Source organism: Mesoplodon bidens (genome assembly GCF_964165515.1).
Source record: "Mesoplodon bidens genome assembly, chromosome: 7".
Classification (NCBI taxonomy): Eukaryota; Metazoa; Chordata; class Mammalia; order Artiodactyla; family Ziphiidae; genus Mesoplodon; species Mesoplodon bidens.
Window position 1 is genome coordinate 58786978 of NC_138164.1, and position 19803 is coordinate 58806780.

The 19803-nt window shown below is 52.9% G+C and overlaps 2 protein-coding genes across 3 annotated transcripts; one reads left to right on the forward strand and one right to left on the reverse strand.

The window, feature by feature from the left end:
- Positions 1–1630: 1630 nt before the first annotated feature.
- On the forward strand, positions 1631–4245 carry ART5 (ADP-ribosyltransferase 5; the record flags this gene model as incomplete). Of its 2 annotated transcripts, XM_081239587.1 has the most annotated exons (4): positions 1631–1711; positions 2694–3417; positions 4005–4037; positions 4126–4245. In XM_081239587.1, 4 exons carry the CDS (start codon positions 1631–1633, stop codon positions 4197–4199), a joined length of 912 nt encoding a protein of 303 aa, XP_081095713.1. In that variant the 3' UTR covers positions 4200–4245. The 2 variants fall into 2 exon arrangements, 1 of the variants encoding a protein (XP_081095713.1); XR_014016295.1 differs by lacking the exons at positions 1631–1711; positions 2694–3417 and having other exon boundaries at positions 3963–4037; positions 4123–4196.
- Positions 4246–5071: 826 nt separating this feature from the next.
- On the reverse strand, positions 5072–19429 carry LOC308620792 (short transient receptor potential channel 2-like; the record flags this gene model as incomplete). Its single annotated transcript, XM_081240697.1, is given in 16 exon segments — positions 5072–5208; positions 5211–5495; positions 6413–6542; positions 9085–9163; positions 9286–9413; positions 9973–10165; positions 13564–13656; positions 13976–14265; positions 15427–15495; positions 15497–15586; positions 16236–16245; positions 16561–16769; positions 18409–19047; positions 19051–19060; positions 19062–19129; positions 19424–19429. Coding segments are annotated over 16 exon segments (2403 nt in total). The 3' UTR covers positions 5072–5104.
- Between the last annotated feature and the right edge of the window lie 374 nt (positions 19430–19803).

Consider the following 19803-nt stretch of genomic DNA (forward strand, 5'->3'; position numbering starts at 1 on the left):
TTTATACCGTCAGTCCCCACCCCTTGTACCTCTCCCACACAGCTGCTCAGAAATGTGACACTCCCCCATCTATTTCTGGACTAGCCTCTGCCCAGTCCGCTCTGGGCCAGAGCACGTCCCATGAAAAGGGAACCCCTGAAGCCAGAGGGAAATCAAGGATCCAGGCTAGAACAACTGCCTCCCCACTGGGTTTGGTCCAGCATTCAGTACCCCTGGCCTCAGGGAGTATCTCCTTATTTTTCCTTTCATGTGAGCATGGAGACTCACCTAAGGTGCAAGGCGAGATTCCCAAAAAGCCTGGGTCCCAACTCTAGCACTCATTGGCCATGTGATCTTGGAGGACTTTCTGCTTCACTCAAGACCCCTGTTCAATGACTAGGTTTGACTCCATCTCTTGGGGTCTTTCTTGGGGTTCCAAGCCTCGGGATGGGAGAAGCAATTCCCCAAAGCCGGAGGGTAGAGAGAAGACAAAGCCATGATACCGGAGGTTCAGGCTTCCAGAAAGCTCTTCCCAGAGCTGCTGATTCCTCAGCTGGCCCCTTCTCCCATTACCTCCCAGTGGGCATCTAAGACTCAGAGTCAGGTTATTTATAGGCAAGCCCAGGGAAGTGAGGGGAAAGGCTAGTGTTGATAAACATGGGGTCACCTGAATCTGAGAGGTCAGGGGAGAGAGGGTCTAGGGAGGGGCGGGGCTGGACCCTGAGGATGTGAGAGAGAGCTCTGCATCTGGGCCAGGCTTGCTGAAGGGAAGGGGCATAAAGAGAAGGGAGTGGGGTGGGGGCCGCTAAGATGCTGGACCACACGTGACCCACGTGTTCGCCATATGCAAATTATATGCAAATGAACGAGTGCACTAGTGGTGACCTCTCGGCTAGCTGGACCCGCTTGGTCTCTTCGGCCTAGTTGTCTGGAACCCGGGCCGTGGCGGTCAGGGGCCGCCCGAGGGAGAGACCACGTCTCGTAATTCCCCTCCTCTAGCACTGGTTTTGCTCGGAGGAAAGGGTCCTGGAGAGAGACCTCGCAGTCCTTGGGAAGGAGAGTTAAGTACGGCCCTCAGCCCCGCCCCCCGAACCCCAGTGTTTGTCGTTGGGGAAGAGAGGTGTCGGGTTACCGCCAGTGGGGCTATAATTAGCCGCGGGACTTCATTGATCCGCGGGACTCCGGAGACAGGGGGCAGCGCGGTGCCCCCGCAGACTTCAGTCCCCGCCGCCCGGAACCTTCAGTGCTGCTTCCCGCTCTCCGCCTCCGCCACCTCCAGGTGGGTCCCCGGCCCCCCGGCCCCTCCCTTCTCCAAGCGGAGCCAAATTACCTCTCTCCCTTTAGCATTCCCGAGCAGAAGGCGCTGAGCACCCTGGCAACTGGGAGGTGGGGGAGCTGAGACTGGGGTTGTGCTGGGGTGGAGGCGGGGGTGGGGGTGGGGGTGGAGGATAAAATCCAAGCCCCGCCACACACTTAGGGCTGCTCTGGGCACCGCCCGCGCCCCGCCGGGCCAAGTCCTAGATCAGGGACCCCTCACACCGTAGAAGAAACTCTCCAACTTGCTGTCCCCCAGCCCATCGAAGCCAAGACTCCACCGTCGCTGGTCCCACCCTCATCGGGATCTCACTCTCCAAGTCTCCCAGAAGGAATGATGTCGGTGGCTCTGTTGATCGCCCTTAGCTGCCTTGGCATCCACACCCTCAGCGGAATCCGCATTTACGCCCCCTGGCAGGTAACTGGGGGGGAACCATTTGCTGCCACAAAGGGAACAGTTGGGGTGGACCCAGGGCCTGACTCCGCAAAGAGCCTTCCCAGGGACGCTTCTCTAGGATGCCATTCCTCTTAATCCTCTTCCTCTCAGGAACCTCCATCCCTATAGGGAGCCCCAACTTCCCATTCCATCTCCCAGAACCCGACCTCCACCCACTGGTCCTGCTGTGATCCTCCTTCCTTCTATGGTCCTCCCTTGGGATTGCCTGCATCTTTCTCCTGTCACTTCCCATCTCCCACCACAGGCCCAGCCTAACAAACTCCTTTGGGCTACCTGTGTACTGCCCTCCCGCAGCCCCTCCCAGACCAGGGCTTGACCTCCTCCCAATCCCCACCCCCAGGTTTGAGGATGAGGGCTTCTCGAGCAGGAGAGGACTCAGAGCCTCAGAGCTGCCAGTGACTTGCTGTGGTGTCTAGCACCTTTGTGAGGGGGAAAGAGTCTGAGGATGGGGATGGGCTCAGGTAATTGGAGACTGGCCGTATGTTTGTCTGTCACCTGCATACTGAATCTTAGAGCCAGAACGGTGCTTGGAAGTCTTCCAGCCCCACGTCCCACTGAGTGCAGGAACCTCTCTAATAATAAATGACCCCTCTTAGTTAGTACACAAGTGAGGATCTATATGCTATCCTTACAATAACCCTGTGAGGTTGGAAGTATCCTCAATTTATAGGTGGAGAACCTGAGGTCCAGAAAAGTTAAGAGACTCGGACAAGATCTCATAGCCCGTAGGTGGTGAAGCCAGGATCTCAACCCATGTCTGTCTGGCTCCAGTGCCTGTTATTTAAGCCCTTGAGCTCTTGCCAAATTTCACACCCCAGATATTTGGGCATAGAAATGAGATTCTGTGTTTCTGAACTGATCTGCCACCAGGACCTCTGCCCAGTACCCTGAACTTACACCCTTTCCTGTGTGGCTCCTCTCTTACTTACCTCTATAGGCCCAGAATGTTTCCATCCAGAACCTGAGCCTGGCTCCAAACACCTTCGATGATGCCTATGTGGGTTGCTCGGAGGAGATGGAGGAGAAGGCAGTCCATCTGCTAGCGGAGGAGATGGCTAACCATACCAGGCTGCGGGAGTCCTGGGAGACAGCCCAGAAGGCCTGGGAGCAAAGGTGTCCAGGGCTCAGCCTGCCTCCTGGCTTCAAAACCCAGCACGGAATCGCCGTCATGGTCTACACCAACTCATCCAACCCTTTATACCGGGAGCTGAACCAGGCTGTGCGGACAGGCGGTGACTCCAGGGAGTTCTACATGCAGCACTTCCCCTTCAAGGCCCTGCATTTCTACCTGACACGGGCCCTGCAGCTGCTGCGGGGCAGTAGGGACTGCAGCAGGGAACCTGGGCAGCTGGTGTTCCGAGGCGTGGGCGCCATTCGATTTGAACCCAAGGAGCTGGGGGGCTCTGTCCGCTTAGGCCAGTTTACCTCCAGCTCCCTGGATGAGGCAGTGGCCCGCACATTTGGTAATGCCACTTTCTTCTCTCTAAGGACTTGCTTTGGGGCCCTGATCCAGGCCCTGTCTGTCTTTCCCAAGGAGCGTGAGGTGCTGATCCCCCCGCATGAAGTCTTCTTGGTCACCAGTTTCTCCCAGGATGGAGCCCGGAACCTGGTGACTCTCTCCAGCAATAATCAGACGTGCAGCCACTTTAACTGCGCCTATCTGGGTGGTGAGCTATGCATGAGGGAAGCAGGACTGGCAGGATGTCCCTGGTTTATTTCAGTCCCCAGGGCCTTCAGGAGACCCACGTGATTGATGGGGAAGTTGAGGGCTAGAAGTTAGCTGGAGTTATTTTTCTCTGTGACTCAGGTTTTGCCAGCTCAGAGCAGGCCCTGTAAGTGTTTTCTGGATCTGTGAATATTCTCAGATGATTCTATAAAGGTCCTTGAAAGTTTCCTTCTGCTATACAGTCTAAAAGACCAAAAGAACCTGGTTAAGGGGGGGCAATAAGCAGAGGAAAGTGACAGGAGTGCTACTTCAGATCTCAGGAGGCCCTGGGCATAATAGCGTAACACATGCGCTGTTCCCAAGTGCTGAGGCAGGGACAGAGTGGGGCCCGGATGGTAGCAGGGACGGAAAGGCAATCTGGGAAGATTTCCTGGAAGAAGAAGGAGGAAGGGAAGTCAGAAGTTTGTATTTAGCACAAGGGAAAGCTGGATTGAGATTGGGAATGGCCGTGCCAGGGCCTGGTGAGAAGGGAAGTTTGGGGTGTGAGGGTCTGTCTGCATGGAGGCCTCACTGTGCTGTCTGTTGCAGCGAAGAAGAGGCCGAGCTGTGAGTCTGTGCCAAGTGAGTCACCCTCCTGCCCCTCCCTCAGCTGCTTTGACTCCCCCTGGCCCTGCTGACCCTTCACCACCTTTTCTTCTCTCTCCAGCAGGAGGACAGGCCAACTCACTCTCCAAGGGGGCCTTCTCTCTGCTCTCCTGGAAGGCCCTGCCCTTGGCCTCGTAGGGGTTCCAGCTCTTAGGAGCTGGGCTCTGAAAATTCAGTGCCTGCCACGTAGGAGTCCTGGGAAATGATGACATCCATATGAAGATGGGAGGCTTTGAAGAGCCTAGAGAAGCCAGAACATGGTTTTGGACCCAGACCTAGCAGCCATCTCCCCGGCCAGGATGTTGGGGGATCTGAGGCCATGGTAGGGTGGAGGGATCCCCGCTACGTGGTAGGGACTCCAGGGGACAAGCAAGGGTAGTGCTGTGACAGCCACTGGATTAAACAGTGTTGCAGTGTGGTGACCTCAAATTTCATGATTGGTTTGTTCCATGAGACTAGACCATCTGCCCTGCTCTGGCCATATGGGACTCAGGGACTGAGGGACTAAAAAGAATGACTTTTTGATCACTTTTAGACATGGTCTCAGTGCAGACCCTTGTCACACACTGTAACCTGCAAACCCAGACGCTTTAATAGACAGAGGTTCCTCACAATAGCCCTGAAGGCAGGAAGGGGGACAGATGGCTTCCTAGGCCATTTGTCAGATGAGGAATGCAGAGCTAAGGAAGGAAGCAACTTGGTGAAGGTCAGAGAGGTAGTGCTGAAACCAGGACCCTTACCTCCTAGTCCAGAACCCTTTCCACCAAACATCTGAAGGAACTCAAAGTAGGATCCTAAGCCCCCGATATCTGGGACCCCAGAGCAAGCCATTTCTCTCTGCCCTGCTCCCACAAGGATTCATTTTGGGCTTGGGGATCTCAAAACATCAAGAGACAGAGATTCTCACACACTCTGGAGGCATGTGACATCCATAACAGAGGCTTTATTGAGGCAAGGAAAGCAGCACGGGCTCCTACTGAGCCCCACCCTCACCCATCTAGGGTGTTCTACTCAGCACCAGAAGACGGGACCCTCCCACTGCATCAGGACCCCTCCTTGGTTCCCAGGTCTTCCTCCTGGGGCACGTCCCTAGCCCCCTCTGACTCTTGCTCCCTGTGCCCTAGCACGTAAGCTGGGGAGGAGGGGCAGACTCTCCAGATGCTGGAGTCCTGGCCCTGCCTGCCTCCTGAAGCCCAGTTTCTGAAGACACCTGGGTCCCCACAATCCCTGGCACTGTCAGCTCTGGGTTCTCAGGGATGGGAGGGCCAAGGTTCTGGAAGCTGTTGCACACTCGGGTGATGGAGCGACAGAGGATGCTGGCACCGTCCGGTGGCCAGCGCAGCCTTCCCTCCACCGGAGTCCGCTGCACACCGGCTACCTTGCTTTGCAGTCGAGATACTGTCTTGGTCACCTCTGTCAGTCTGTTGCCCAGGTCTTGGGGAGGGGTGGGGCGTGGCAGTAGTGACGGGGAGGTCACTCAGAAGATGAGCCTGTCCTGGACCACTTCTACCCTCAGCACAACCCCAGGGGACATTTATGCCAGGGGTTCTAGACAGGAGAACTGGAGGAAGTGAGGGACTGGCTTATGGCATGTGGGTCAGGTGGGCAGGCCGAGTCAGGCGCAGATGAATCAGCAGGGCTGGGGTGGTGGTGAGTTTAGAAGATATCAAGAAGGAAAGTCTTATGGACCAGAGAAGGGGTCAGGAGTCATAAGGATGGGAAATTTTCTAATGGGTAGAGATTTGTACATCCGCCGCCTCTGCCTTCTTCCCCATCTACACCTGCCCAGCTCATACCCACCCTCAGAGCCCAGTTCTGATTCCACCTCCTTTTTCTCCAGCTTCTGGTACTCTATCCTTCTGCCTTCCCACGAGCCTCTCAAAATGATAGACTCTTTCTCTTCTTTGGGCTCCCACTGCAATTTGTGTCTCTTTTTCTAAGCATTTTCTGCCTAGTGACATGGTTTCTCTTCCTCAGCAGACTGAAAGCTTCCTATGTGTCCCTGCTGGGAACAAAGGGGACATAGCAATGAACCCTGGTTGAATGAGTGAATGAATGAATGATGAATAAGGTGAATGAGTGAATGGGAAAGGGAGTGAATGAGAAAATAAATGAACGCAAGAATGAAGGCGGGAATGAAGGATTAAATCAAGTGAGTGAAATAAATGTCTAAACAGGTACGAGGGTAATTGAGTGCAAGGGCCCACACGATCTGGGCAGGTTTTGGCTTCCGAGGGTGGGTCAGAGGGGGGCCACATAGAGAACTGCAGGCTGGTTGGAGGGGTGTGAGTCTGGGTGTTCCAGCTGAGCAAGGGACAGGAAAGGGGAAGGCCTGGAGGGGAGCAACTAACCTTTCCGACAGGTCTCCTCAAACTCCCGGCGCGCAGTCTCTATGTAGCGCTGTACCAGAGCCTTGATGACATGAAGCCAGTAGGATCCACGCTCTTCCTCCCCAGGCCCTGCCCCTGCCCCAGGATTGGCCTGGGATGGGAAGACAGGAGGGCGAGAGAGAGTCTTCACCCCCAGCTTTTCTCTAGTCACTGCATCCTCCCCCAGGCAATAAAGATGGAGGCAAAGTCTGTGCAGACTTTTCTATCCCTGAAAGCCACACATCTAGACCCTCATGCAGACCTGGAAGGTAGTCTGGATGGAGGCCAGAAGGGGTGGAATGGCTGAGTGCAAGAGAACCAGGGTGGGAGGTGGGTGAGGGTTAGGAGGAGAAGCAGAGTGTGGGTGGAGAGAAATGCTGAGCAAGGCAGAGTTGAGCTCTCTCCTGCCACCAACCCAACCTTGGTTTTCTTGACTTGAGTTAGTGCAGGTTAACCCTGTCCTTCAAATTCCGCAGAGGGGAGACTAGGGGATGTGGGGAGGCATCTCCTTGGACCAGCTCATGCATATGAGATGGAAATCATCATGCAAATTAGAATGATTAGTTCTGGGTCCAGTTTTAGGCCCCAGGACAGTACCAGGAGGGCAAGTCGGGCATCTGGGGCAGATAAAGGAGAGAGAGAGCAGAGGTGAAGTAGGCAAAGTGCTGGACTCAGAAGACAGGCTCAAATCCCAGCTCGGTCACTTCGCCGCTGTGTGCCTTGAGCAAGCTACTCAACTTCTTCAGGCTGAAGGTCTCCAGATGTAAAGTGGAGATGGTGATAACACCTCTTCCCAGGCTGGTACTTCCCTGGCATGGAGTAGAGGGTCTCTAAATGCTTAGGAAATAATTATTTTTATTTATCTGTATTTATTTAGCTCTGGAAATATTTTATGGTTAGCCTATTTACATTTTTTTTCCCCTCTATTTTTTGGCCTCACCGCGTGGCCTGCGGGATCTTACTTCCCTGGCCAGGGATCAAACCCACGTCCTCTGCAGTGGAAGTGCAGAGTCTTAACCACTGGACCACCAGGGAAGTCCCTAGCCTATTTACTTTTATAATGTAAAAAAAGCCTTTTCTTAAATATTTTAAAAGGAGAGACAGGATTGACAGAGATGGTACAGCAGAAGCATGAGAGAATGATGGGTCCTTTCAGCTGCAGAGTATATAAAGCATGTTTCTTGTATAAAATAAGGACTAAGAGCTTTGGAAAAGCCATTTCCTAAGGTGCAGGGTAGGTGGGAGGAGACAACTCATGGGGTCACCAAGGAGCAGGCTAGTGAGGTGGGGGGCAGCTGGAGGAGGGGTGGGACCTTGTTGGGGGTTCAGCAGAGGGTGGGGGAGACCCCAAGCTGGCTGGTATAGTGGGATCCATCAGGACTCAGTGACTCCCAGCACAGGTCCAGAGAACTGAATACAACTTCAGGTGAAGATGCTGAGTTGCACCCTAGAGGGGAAGCAGCCCTGACATGTGGTCTGCAAATATGCACCACCTGGAAACCTGGACAGGGCCGGGAAGTGGTCAGGGGGAAAGAGTGATAGTTCCAGAATGTGGAGTTTGAGATCCATTAGGGTGTAAGAGGTACCATGCAGGATAGCCTGGAGCCAGGATGGTGGGAACTGGGAACCTTTGGCATTTAGTTTCTTGTAAATGTCATGTTTTCTCCGTGCTTTTGCACATGCTGTTTTCCTGTGCCTAGAACTCCCTTCTCCACCATACCTGCCCATCAACCTCCTGTTTATCCTTCAGGATTCTACTCTGCCCTCAAGGTCTCTGGGAAGCTCCCTGACTCCTGAGGCTGGGTCTGGGGCCTCTCCTCCCCTCTCCAATAGCCCACTGTGCTTCTTTCTATCATAGGTTTGTCATCATGCACAATTACAGTCCATTTCCTTCTGATGCTCTAGACTGTCAGCACCTCAAACGACCACCGTCCTGCATATCTTTATTTCCAGAATTGGCGTGTTTTGGTAAGTGTTTGTTAAACAAACTGTTGACCAATCAGATAAGGGAAGGCCTTCCTCACCTGGGGATCCAGGGGCCTCAGAGCTTCAGAGTTGGCCTGTGGCCTCGCAGAGCTGACCTGGAGGCCCTGTCTTAGAGAGACCCTCAGGTAACATGTTTTAAGGGGAACAGATAGGACCCCCTACAGACCTGGCAGTAATGCTATCTGAATTAGCAGGGGGTCCCATGCCAAGCCAGACTGAGTTAGGGAGCAGATAATGAGAGGTAAGTTAGTGCCTTAGAGGCCTGCCCTCCTCTTTCAGGCCTCAGCCACCTTCTAATTTCCAGTTTGTGGGGCATTCTCCACTTGGCTTCTTAACACGTTACTTTGAAAAACGTTCAACGATATCTTGACCCAGTTTAGGGCAAAAAGTTTTGCCTAAAGCTTATGGGGTATTGGCGGCTTGGGAGGAGGGTGGCATGAACTTCTGTTCGAGCTGGGTGGCACAGGATTGGAAATTTAGGAAATGGCCAAAGCCAGGAAGAGGGAAATGCAAGCCATACGAGAGAGCAGGAATTGGGAGTAGGCTTTCTGGGAAACATACCAGGAAAGACAGACAAGCCAGGGGTGTTCAGACAAATGGATGGTATAGGCAATACAGTTGAAGACCCGGTGTGAGGAAGACCCACAGCAGGCAGAGGAGATACTCACAAAGGTGGGGACTGGGGGAGAGTCTGGCTTCTTGGTTTTGCAGCAGGAGCAGCAACAGCAAATGAAGTGGAAAATTCTCCTGAGAAATTGAGATGGAGGGAAGGGGTTAGTTGGAGGACTGGGTCTAGGCTAATGGGGCAGGAGCTGGGATAGGGGTGCTGAGTGCTGGGGGGTTGGGAGTGAGAGCTCTGAGGTCATCACCTGAGAAGGCAGAAGGTAGCCTTGGGGGAGGGCAGGATGTTGAAGGGCACAGGCAGCGTCAGACCCTCTCGGAAGTAGGACAGGTAGAGCTTGGAGCAAGCAAACTTCCACTCCACATCAGCAGTGTCCTGGGGGCCAGGAGGCAGGGGCTTTGCAAGGACCACCTCGGTGCCTAGCCCTCCTGCCCACTCAGTCTGCCCCATTTCCCCCCAGCCCCCATGTCTCTTCTTCTCCAACCTTTCTTCTCCCCATTCTTATCTGCACCTCCACCTATCACCCACATTTCCCCTGCCTGTACCCCCCTTCCCCTCTTCCTCCCCACCATCTTTCATGCTTCTGCCATCCAGTTCCATCCAGCCTATTCTCCAGCCACAAAACCTAACCCATCCATCTCCTTCCTCTCCCTTCTCACGTTCCCACCTACTTTTCCACAACACATCCTTCCTCCCCACCATAAGGTGGAAAGAGCACTAGACTTGTATCTGGAGAAAATAATAACATCATTAAGACCCTCAATCTACAGATGAGGAAAATGAGGCCTAGAGAGGAAAACTTGTCCCCAGTCACAAAACAAGGCAGTAGTGGAGGCAGAGCCGGAACCCAAATGTCTCCACTCCTTGCATCCTATTCCTCTCCATTCCTTTCTCCCTTCTTCCCTCTGGCCTGAGCCACCCTCAGTTCACGCATCTCAGTCTTCTGGAAGGAGGTGGTGATCATGGCAATGAGCGTGTTGAGCAGCACAATGACCAAGATGATGGTAAAGATACCGTAGAGTGCCCGGCCCACAAATTCCGGCACCAGAAACTGCGGCATGTCAACCACACTGTGCTCCTCTATGCCAAACATGGTCCAGAACAGAAACTGGAAGGTCTCGTTGAAACTGACATGGGGGGGCTGAAGAGTAGGATGTGAGGGGTGGGAGATGAGCCAGAGCGCCACCCAGACCCACTCCTCCTCACCTTCAGGACCCAGGCAAAGGCGCTGTGCTTCCACGAAGCCCATTGGACCACCTGTCATTTCTGATCTCCCGCCAGAATTTACTGAGCATATAGCAGTGCCAGGAACAGGTGCTAAGGATACAGCCGTGAACAATACAAGCACAGTCCGTGTCTTCAAGGACGTTATGTTCTGGGTGGGGATCGGGGGTGAGATGGACACTGACTCTACAAACATTCCTAAATTGTGGCAAGTGCTATGAAGCAGCAGCACAGGATGTTATGGCCTAGTCTGGGAGCTGGGGAAAACTTCCTTGAAAAACATTCAAGCTGAGCTCTGAAGGTTGAGGGAATCAACCAGGGGGGAAGGGAAGGAGATGTGAAGTGTGCCCAAGGTAGGGGAGTCTGGGGCGCATTTGAGGAACTGAGAGACGGCCAGCATAGCTCATCTCAGAGGGCAAAGGAGAGAGAAGCTCGTGAGAGGGAAGCAGGGACCAACCAGGTCATGCAGGGCCCTGTAGGATAAAAACAAAGATCCTCACTATGGCCTAGGAGCCTTAGGAAGCTATGAAGAAATTCTAAGCAGAGGGTGACCCCTGAATTACTTTTGATAAGATCACACTGGCTGCTGTGAGGAGAGTGGAAGAGAAGCAGATGAGAGAGTGGGGGCACGGAGACCAGTGAAGAAGCTGTTGCCGTGGTCTGGGTGAGAGAGGATGGTGGTTGGACCACAGAAGCAGCCACCCATGCTGCTGCAGTTCAAGCCTAGATGACTGCAACAGTCTCCACAGCGGGTCTCTGGCCCCAGTCCCTCTCTCATCCTTCCATCCCCCACACTGCACTGAAGGTGTTCTTTCTAAATGCTGATCTGATGTGCTGCACTTCCTGTCAAACTTGAAATGCTCCTAACTACTCTCAGTCCAAGTGCCCACCATGCAACGTACCCGAGGTTTTTAGCAAAAATACTTTTGACTTAATTAGCTGTCGCCCATAAATGAGCAGGAGGGCTCAGCCTACCTGTGCTACTGTGGAATGACGCCAGGACCCATGAAGCAGGCTGGAAGGACTAGTTCCTGTCCCTGGCACTAAGATTCATGATTTAAACTGTGTCAGCAGACTTCCTCAACATCTTGAAGCCAGGATGTGAACAAGGATTCTTGGTAAGAGGATTGGTCTGAATAAAGCCTCCATTTACTTTGGAACCATGAGAAAGACTTGACCAACATCCACAGGCCCAACCATGGGTCCTTCAGGTTCAACAATAAAACCATCATGTAGTTGCACTCAGGAAGAATTCATGATTGAACGATTGCTTGGGAGGCCATCCGGAGCTCCCTGGTCTGCTGGGCAAACCAGGCTTCTCAGCAGGACCTTCATGAGCTCCGAGACCTGGCCCCTCTACCCTCTCCAGCCTCCCCTCTCAAAATCCCCTCCATGTACCAACCATGGAGGAAGTCTTGCTATTCTCCAAGCATACCTCCCTGCCTTAGTATGTGCCCCCTTCTGCCCAGAATACCCTGTACCTTCTCTGAAGTTCACAGCCTTTGTAGGTGGAGTCCAGATTTCCCTTCTCTATGAAGTCTTCCCTGATCATCAAGGCAGAGGAAGGGGCTTTCCCTTCTGGTTATCCTCAGCATAAGCCCTCCTTCCTCACAGCACTCATCATCTCAAACTGAGCTTATTTGTGCATGTGGCTATCTTCTCCAGGAGACTGGGTCTGGTTCACTTCCGTCTGTGCTTCCGGTGCCAGGGACAGGACCTACTACAAAGAAGGTGTCATAAATGGGTGTGAACTCAAACAGCAATGAATGAATGACTAAGAAAGCGAATGAATTTAAAAACTGAGTGAATGAATGAACAATGAATGAGTGAGTGAATGAACAAGGAGTTAGTTATTGGCCATATTTAGGGAGAATTGAGTATCAAAAAGAATAATGGGGCTTCCCTGGTGGCGCAGTGGTTAAGAATCTGCCTGCCAATGCAGGGGACAGGGGTTCGAACCCTGGCCTGGGAAGATCCCACATGCTGCGGAGCAACTAAGCCCATGCGCCACAACTACTGAGCCTGTGCTCTAGAGCCCGTGAGCCACAACTACTGAGCCCACGAGTCACAACTAATGAGCCCGCATGCCACAACTACTGAAGCCCGCACACCTAGAGCCTGTGCTCTGCAACAAGAGAAGCCACCACAATGAGAGGTCGACCGCACACTGCAACGAAGAGTAGCCCCCAGACACCGCAACTGGGGAAAGTCCGCACACAGCAACGAAGACCCAACACAGCCAAATGTAAAAACAAATAAATTAATTAATTTAAAAAAAGAATAATGACTGTAATGGATTATTATATTTTTAAAAAATCTTTGAATCCATAGTGATATTCAAAAAGAGTGGAGAAGGAAGCACTTCTTTATGGAAGAATGCCAGCAAAGAAATGTACAGGGAATGACAGCAATAGAAAATCAGCATCTTTTTTTTTTTTTTTTTTTTTGCGGTACTCGGGCCTCTCAATGTTGTGGCCTCTCCCATTGCGGCCTCTCCCATTGCGGAGCACAGCCTCCGGACACGCAGGCTCAGCAGCCATGGCTCAAGGGCCTAGCCACTCTGCAGAATGTGGGATCTTCCCAGATCGGGGCACGAACCCATGTCCCCTGCATCGGCAGGCGGACTCTCAACCACTGCGCCACCAGGGAAGCCTGAAAATCAGCGTCTTGAAGCCACTGTTATAATAACTGACGCAGGTAAAAATCATCTGTAGAGGGACTTCCCTGGTGGCGCAGTGGTTAAGAGTCCATCTGCCAGTGCAGGGCACATGGGTCTGATTCCTGGTCCAGGAAGATCCCACATGCTGCAGAGCAACTAAGCCTGTGCACCACAACTACAGAGCCTGTGAGCCACAACTACTGAAGCCCACGCGCCTAGAGCCTGAGCCCTGCAACAAGAGAAGCCACCGCAATGAGAAGCCTGCATGCCACAATGAAGACCCAACGCAGGCAAAAATTAATTAATTAATTAAACAAAAATCATCTGTGGATGATAAATCCACGCAGAGCAAAGTTGCAAGAAAGTGGTCTAGTCACACAGTCTCAACATCTCTCTTCATTACCACAAGGGTATCTCCTTTTCAATGGAGAGGTCTGCTAGACCAATGGGCCTCACCAGTGGGCTAAACTGACATTGTGAGCCTCCTGATGAGATATGATGGAAAGTACACATCATCAGTTAGGTTGCGTTCTTGCCAAAATTGCTTAAGTTGAATCTGATCATGAGGAAGAGGTGATTACTAAGCTCCAAGTTCACGGTCCCAGAATCCCACCTGCCCATCCTGCCTCTGCCCCTGAGTACTTGCCCAGTCGCTCTGTCTCCTGGTAAGGCACGTAGACGTTGTTGAGGCAGCAGAGGAAGGCGGTCAGGATAATCGTGAGAATGAACATGAACCTGGCAGGGGGTGGGATGGGGGAGGGTCAGAGCAGGTCTCTTCCCTGGGAGAAGTCAGGCTCTGGGAAGAGAGATGGGGGTGATGGCTCCCAGTCTCAGCCTCTACTTGACAAGGATTCAGTGTGGTTATTATTAAGAAGAGAGAAATTAGGGGGTGGGAAATGAGCAGGGATTTAAAGGGTGCTGAAGCAGAGTCTCTCCCTCCAGAATAAAGGATTCTGGGTTGAAACAGTCAAAGCTGGGGATGGGCCAGGCTCCCAGGGAGGGACCGAGATGCTGAGGTGTGGTACAGGGATGAGGGAGAGTCACAGAGTCCTACTGGACAGTAACCTCCAGGGCTCTACTGAGCACTTGGCTGGTCAGCTCAGCAGTTGGACTGGGGGTCCCTTCCTGGACTGGGGGTCTGCCACAGATAAAAGGCCCCACACATGTACCTGCAACCCAAACCACGTGTAGTGAAATCTCCCAGACACTGTGGCTGCGGCCTCGGAAGGTACTCAGCTGTGTCTCCATGACCAGGGACTCTCCCAGCAGGAAGATGCGGAACCACAGATAGGAGGCCGAGTGCAGCAGGAACTTCAGCACCAGACTCCTCATCAGGTGGCCCAGCTTGGGGGAAGGAAGGAGAGCAGGGGTCTCAGAGTCCTGTTCAAATCTCTCCCCACCCTGGATAACTTCTGGGATGCTCAGCCCCCACGTGTCTCCTCCTCTCATTCACTCACTTATTCAGACATTAATGAAGAATGTACTGTATATTAGGCCTTCCCCTTTCATATCTATTTTTTCCTTCACAACCGTATGAGGTGGGTATCGTTATTCCCATTTTTTAGCTAAGGAACTGAGGATCACAGAGATAAAGTAACTTTCCCTTGGGGGGGGTCCCACAGGCTCTTCAATCATAACCATGTTAAAAATAAATTCATCACTTTTGATCCCAAACTTGTTCCTTCTCCTCTTCCTCCTGTTTCCCCATCTTAGAAAACGTCCCGGCCACCCAGACCAGGAAGCTTAAAGGCATCTCTGCATCCTCTCTCTCATACACTCTGACGGTGTCCCTAACTCCCGCCCCTCCCCCAATCTATCCTTTACACCACTAGGAGAGAGAGCTTTCTAAAACACAAAACTAATAGGATCTCTCACCTCATTACAGTCTTCCAGTGACTCCCATCATTGCATAAGGCTCTGTGGGACCCGGGCCCCTGCTTACTTCCCACCACTCGCCATTTGCACTTATGCTTTAGCTACACAGAATTCCTGTCAGTCTCTAATAGTTTGCATTCTCCCTCCCTGGGCCGTTGATGGACATGCTGTTCCTGCTTCCTGGAGCACTGCTCACCCTATTCCTCACTTGATATACAGGTACCTGGCTTGCTCTTTATTATATCCCCAGCACCAGGCACGATGCCTGGTTCATAGTAGGGTCTCAAGGAAATATTTGTTGGGTGAAGGAATAGAAATATCTGGGTCCACAAGGGCTCCCAAAGAATTTGTAGGTTGGGGCAGAGTCTCTTTAGGAGATTATTGGGCTGTATATACGACTCAGGCTTTGGAGGCAGAGAGACCTCAGTTTCAATCCTGACTCTGCTATTTACTGTGGACAAAAGAGCATTCTGTTCCTTGTGTCTCCAATGTAAAATCCAGGTGCAATGCCTACCTTCCAGGACCACCTCAAATTACCTGATGGGAACATACCCTAAGTGCCTGGCCCAGGGCCTGGCATAAAACAAGTGCTCAATAAATGACATTTATCATTACTTCTATTCTTAGTACCTGGGACTTGGGCGCCAGCCAGTGGCCAAGGCAGAGGAAGGGCGTGGTGAGGAAGATGAGGAAGGCGACCAAAGATCTTCCAGAGAGTGGTGCTCCCACGCCAGCCAGCCAGGTTCCCATGCCAGATGGAGGACAGGACCTGCTGGCAGATGGGGGGGTGCTACAAACTAAGCAGAGATGGGAGTGAGGAGAGGGGGTGGCCACCAGCCAGGGAGGAGGAAGGGGAGCCAGTTGGGTGCACTGACTTCCCTGCCATAGAGACTGAACCATGTTTTTTTTCTTCCCAGGCCAGCCAGCTCAGAAGAGAGGCAACCCACTTGCCATGTGACCTAGGGCAGACCCCACCCCTCTTTGGGACTTGGTTTCCTAGTCTATGAAGAAGTTGAATTCAAAGATTTTCCTGGACTCTCCAGATCCTGCATTCTTGAATCTAAGTCAGGCAGTGGTGGGTGCAACTGGGTACCCAGTCCCAGAACTCGCAGGATTCCTTGTCTTCTTAGAGATGTGAGGCACCGGACTACATGGTCTTGAGGAGGGAGGAGCAGGGAAAGTGGGCTCTGGTGTCTTGGGGAGCCATTGTGAAGGAAGGTTTTTGGTTAAGCTCCTGGCGGGCTAGGATATCTAGGGTAGGGGAGAGGGAGGAGTAAGGGGTGGGGGAGGCTAGAAGGAGAGCATGTCTTAGGCTTAGGGGGCAGGAGTCTAATGCAGTGGGGAACCATGGAATCACTTGACCCTTAAGCCCTGAGAGATGCAGTCTAATCTTGCTGAATAGAGTGAGATACTGAAGTCTAACAACAGAAAAAGACCACACCAAACCTACTCAGCAGGCCAGAGGCTGAGCTGAGGGTAAGACCCAGAAGTCTGTTCTGAAGGTGGGGTCTGGGTGGGTAACGGGACTTCCAAGGGCTGGGGAGAGGTTAGGGACTTAGACTGAAGGTAAGAAGGGCAGGTGGGAGACCCACAGGATCAAGGGCCTAGATAGAAGGGTGCTCAGAATGAAGATCTAAGAGGGTTCCTGAGGGCAGGGAAAGGACCTACTTAGTAGGGTTGGAGCGGGGACTACGTAGAGGTGGCAGGGCAAGGGGTCAGGTCAGGGCCGGGGAGGAGGGGGTGGGTAGGGCCCAGCTGACCTACTTCTGGTTGTAGGTGATGGCCAGTCGCAGCCTCTCCAGGTTGGGGATGCTTTCCTCAAAGGCCTGGTCCAGACCCTCGGCCTCGGGCTCAGTCTTGCTGTCCTCGCCCAAGTCATCGAGCACCGCAGTGACCTCGCTCTGGTTCCAGCACATGCCCAGCAGTTCAAAGCCGTAGTCCTGGCTCAGCGACTCCAGAGCAATGTACTCGGGCTGTAGGGAGGAAGTCCATGTGTGCCTGCCACCCTGGGGCCCCAGCCCCATTAGGTCAGCCCCCCCCTCCCAAAAGTGGGTCTGGGCTACTCTGTCCTGCCCTCGGCCATCACTTCCCCACAGCTGGTGTCACCCTGAGTCCTCTATTCCTTTCTTCCCTTCCACCCCACCTGTCCTCTTGGCTATAACGAGGCACTTCTTGGGTCAACTTTGCTTCTCTGTTGCTGCATCTACCTCATTGCTGAGGCATTTCAACTCAGACCCCTCCGTCACCTTTGTCCACCCCTTGTACTTCCTCTTCCCTATTCCTGTCCCACTTCTGCTCCTATTCTTCATGCCTTCTTGGGTTAACTGAATTACTTTTGTTGAGCACCTACCTTATATGAGAGCCTGTGCTGGCAGTTTTAGGAGCTGCAGACACGAGTGGGCAGTTCTTGTTTCCACTTTACCCATCCTAGCCTCAGTTTTACTTGGGGCCCTAACGCCAGAGAGAATCCAGGCTAGGATTTCAGGAGGCTAGGTCTGAGGCCCAGCATGGTCCCTCAGGTGGTGTCACACTGGGTAGGGTATTTCCCCTATCCAAACCTCAGCCCCCTTGCCTGGAAAGTGGGGATGATCATTCCTGCTGCTTCCTTCTGTGGGCTGCTACGAGGATGAGGGATGGTCCTTTGGAAAGGGCTGCTCTTCCCTGCTACCTGTGAAGTGGAGGCTCCTCATTCCCTGATCCTTCTACGACTCTGGAGAAGCACCATGCTCTTCCCTGAGCTCTTCTGGCACAGGTCACATCCTGCCCTAGGACTCTGTTAATATCCTTGTTTGTTTCCCCACCTAATGGTAATCTTGACCATGGGGACCAAGTCTGCCTGGCACAGAGGGGATGTCAGTGGATGAGTGATGGATGGAACTGGACTGGTGAATTCAAAGCCCCTGACCAGTCCCTGCCTCCAGGCCTCCCTGGCTCCCCTTCACGCATTCTGTCTGCACAGGGTTCCTGCACTCATCCCATGTCTACTTTTACTAGCCGAGAGTCTTTGCTTGGACTGAATCCCTACCTCACATATCCTCCCTACTCCTCTTCACTTGTGTTAAACCACCTGGTTGTGTAGCCAAGATTAATCCCACTTCTTCCAAGGAGTCTGCCCTGCACACAACATCTGTAGCTTCCTGACCTCTTTTCTGCTCCTTAGAAGCCCTCTGGTACCATCCACAGAGACCCTGAATGAAGCTGAGCATCCTGGGAGTCTTGTCCGCCTCTCTCTCCCTTCTCTCTCCCTGCTGTGATCACAAGCATGAGGCCCCAACACACAGTGCTCTAGGTGGGACCACACAGTAGGTATTCAGAAAGGACAGGTTCTACTGAATGTCATCTCTAAGTCTGTCCAGCTGCCTTCCTATCTATGTTCTCTCTCCTCCCTCAGACCCAGGAGACACCTAGGATAGGGTCTGTTCCACCCCCATGAGACTAGGTACCCCTAGACTGACAGCTGTCTGCAATTAGAATGAGATCCCCCTTCAGGGCGGAATTCTGCAGCTCCCCATCAGAATGGAGGTTTCCTGAGAACATCTTTCTGTTGTTTCCCTCTTCCCAGAACACCCACCACAGGCCCGACCATACCCCGGTGGAGGACAGATACAGGACACCAAGGGCAGGGGAAGGGAGCAGAAACCAACCGTGGGCAAGGCGCCTGAGCTCGCAGCTGAGCTGGAAGGCAGCCAGCATGGCGTCCTCGCTGGCCAGTGAGAGGTGGGCGCAGCTGGCAATGCCACGGCAGGTGTTGATGCGGGACAGGGAGAACTGGAGCAGACCGTAGCAGCATGTGTTGCTGCACTCAAGGCAGGCACAGGAGACAGGGTGGGGCCAGGCAATGCTGTGGCCCTGGTCCATGAGCAGCTGGGTGATCTCATACAGGTCCTTCTGGCAGGCCAGGGTGAGGGAGGTGACACCAGGGGCAAAGTGGGGTCCATCGACTGATGAGTCAAAGAAGGCTAGTGAGAAAGACCTGGTGTCCACCTTGCGGCCCTTCTCCTGTTCCAGCCAGGCCAGCAGGCGACGCACCACTGCTGGCTGGTTTGTGTCCATAGCCACCAGCAGGGCCTTGTGGATCTGCCGGAAGTCGAACTTGACACTGGCCAACAGCACATCAGTGATGGCCTCGTGGCCCAGGCAGATGGCCAGATTGAGGGCCTCCCTCCAGGAGTGGTCCTCAGCCTCCTCCACATTTTGCAGGGGCCCGCCTGGCCCACCGTCTGTGGCCTCAACCCGCAACTCCAGCAGCTGCTACACCAGGTCAAATGGCACCCAGCAGCAGAGGTGGGAACTTCAGCTTTCTGTTCATGATCTCGGTCCACTTAGGCTGAGGCTGGATGAAGGAGAGGGTGGGACCCCGAGTCTCCAACCTCCTTTGCTTTGGGGCCTCCCTCACCCTTCCACCTTCAAGCCCTTAACTCTCTATACCCAGGCAACATTATAGTCTTCCTATCCCAAACACACAATAACACAAATTTCCATTTTTGTTTTAGGTAACACTTATGTAGTGCTTAAGTACAGGTAGTTTTCAAAACCCTTCATAAGTAAGTAACTCATTCAATTCTTAAATATCCCTGTAAGGTAGGAGCTATCATTCCCTCTTTAACAGGAGAAGAACCTGACATACAGACATGCCAAACCACTTAACGAGGTGGGCAGCCAGGCAGTCTGGCTGAGGAGGTGGTATTGCTAGTTACTTTTCCATGCTACTTCTCAACTCAAATAGAAATTATTACTAGTAGCTTTGGGATTTCTGGAATCTCTACTTCTTCAAAAGCCCCCAAATGTGGGATATGAGAATGTAGGTAAGTAAATACTTTCCCTCTTTTAAGGAAAATAACAATGCTACCACTTTTATCTGTTTTACTCTGAAATTAAATTCTACATTAGGGGCTTCCCTGGTGGTGCAGTGGTTTAGAGTCTGCCTTCCGATGCAGGGGACACGGGTTCATGCCCCAGTCTGGGAAGATCCCACATGCCGTGGAGCAGCTGGGCCCGTGAGCCATG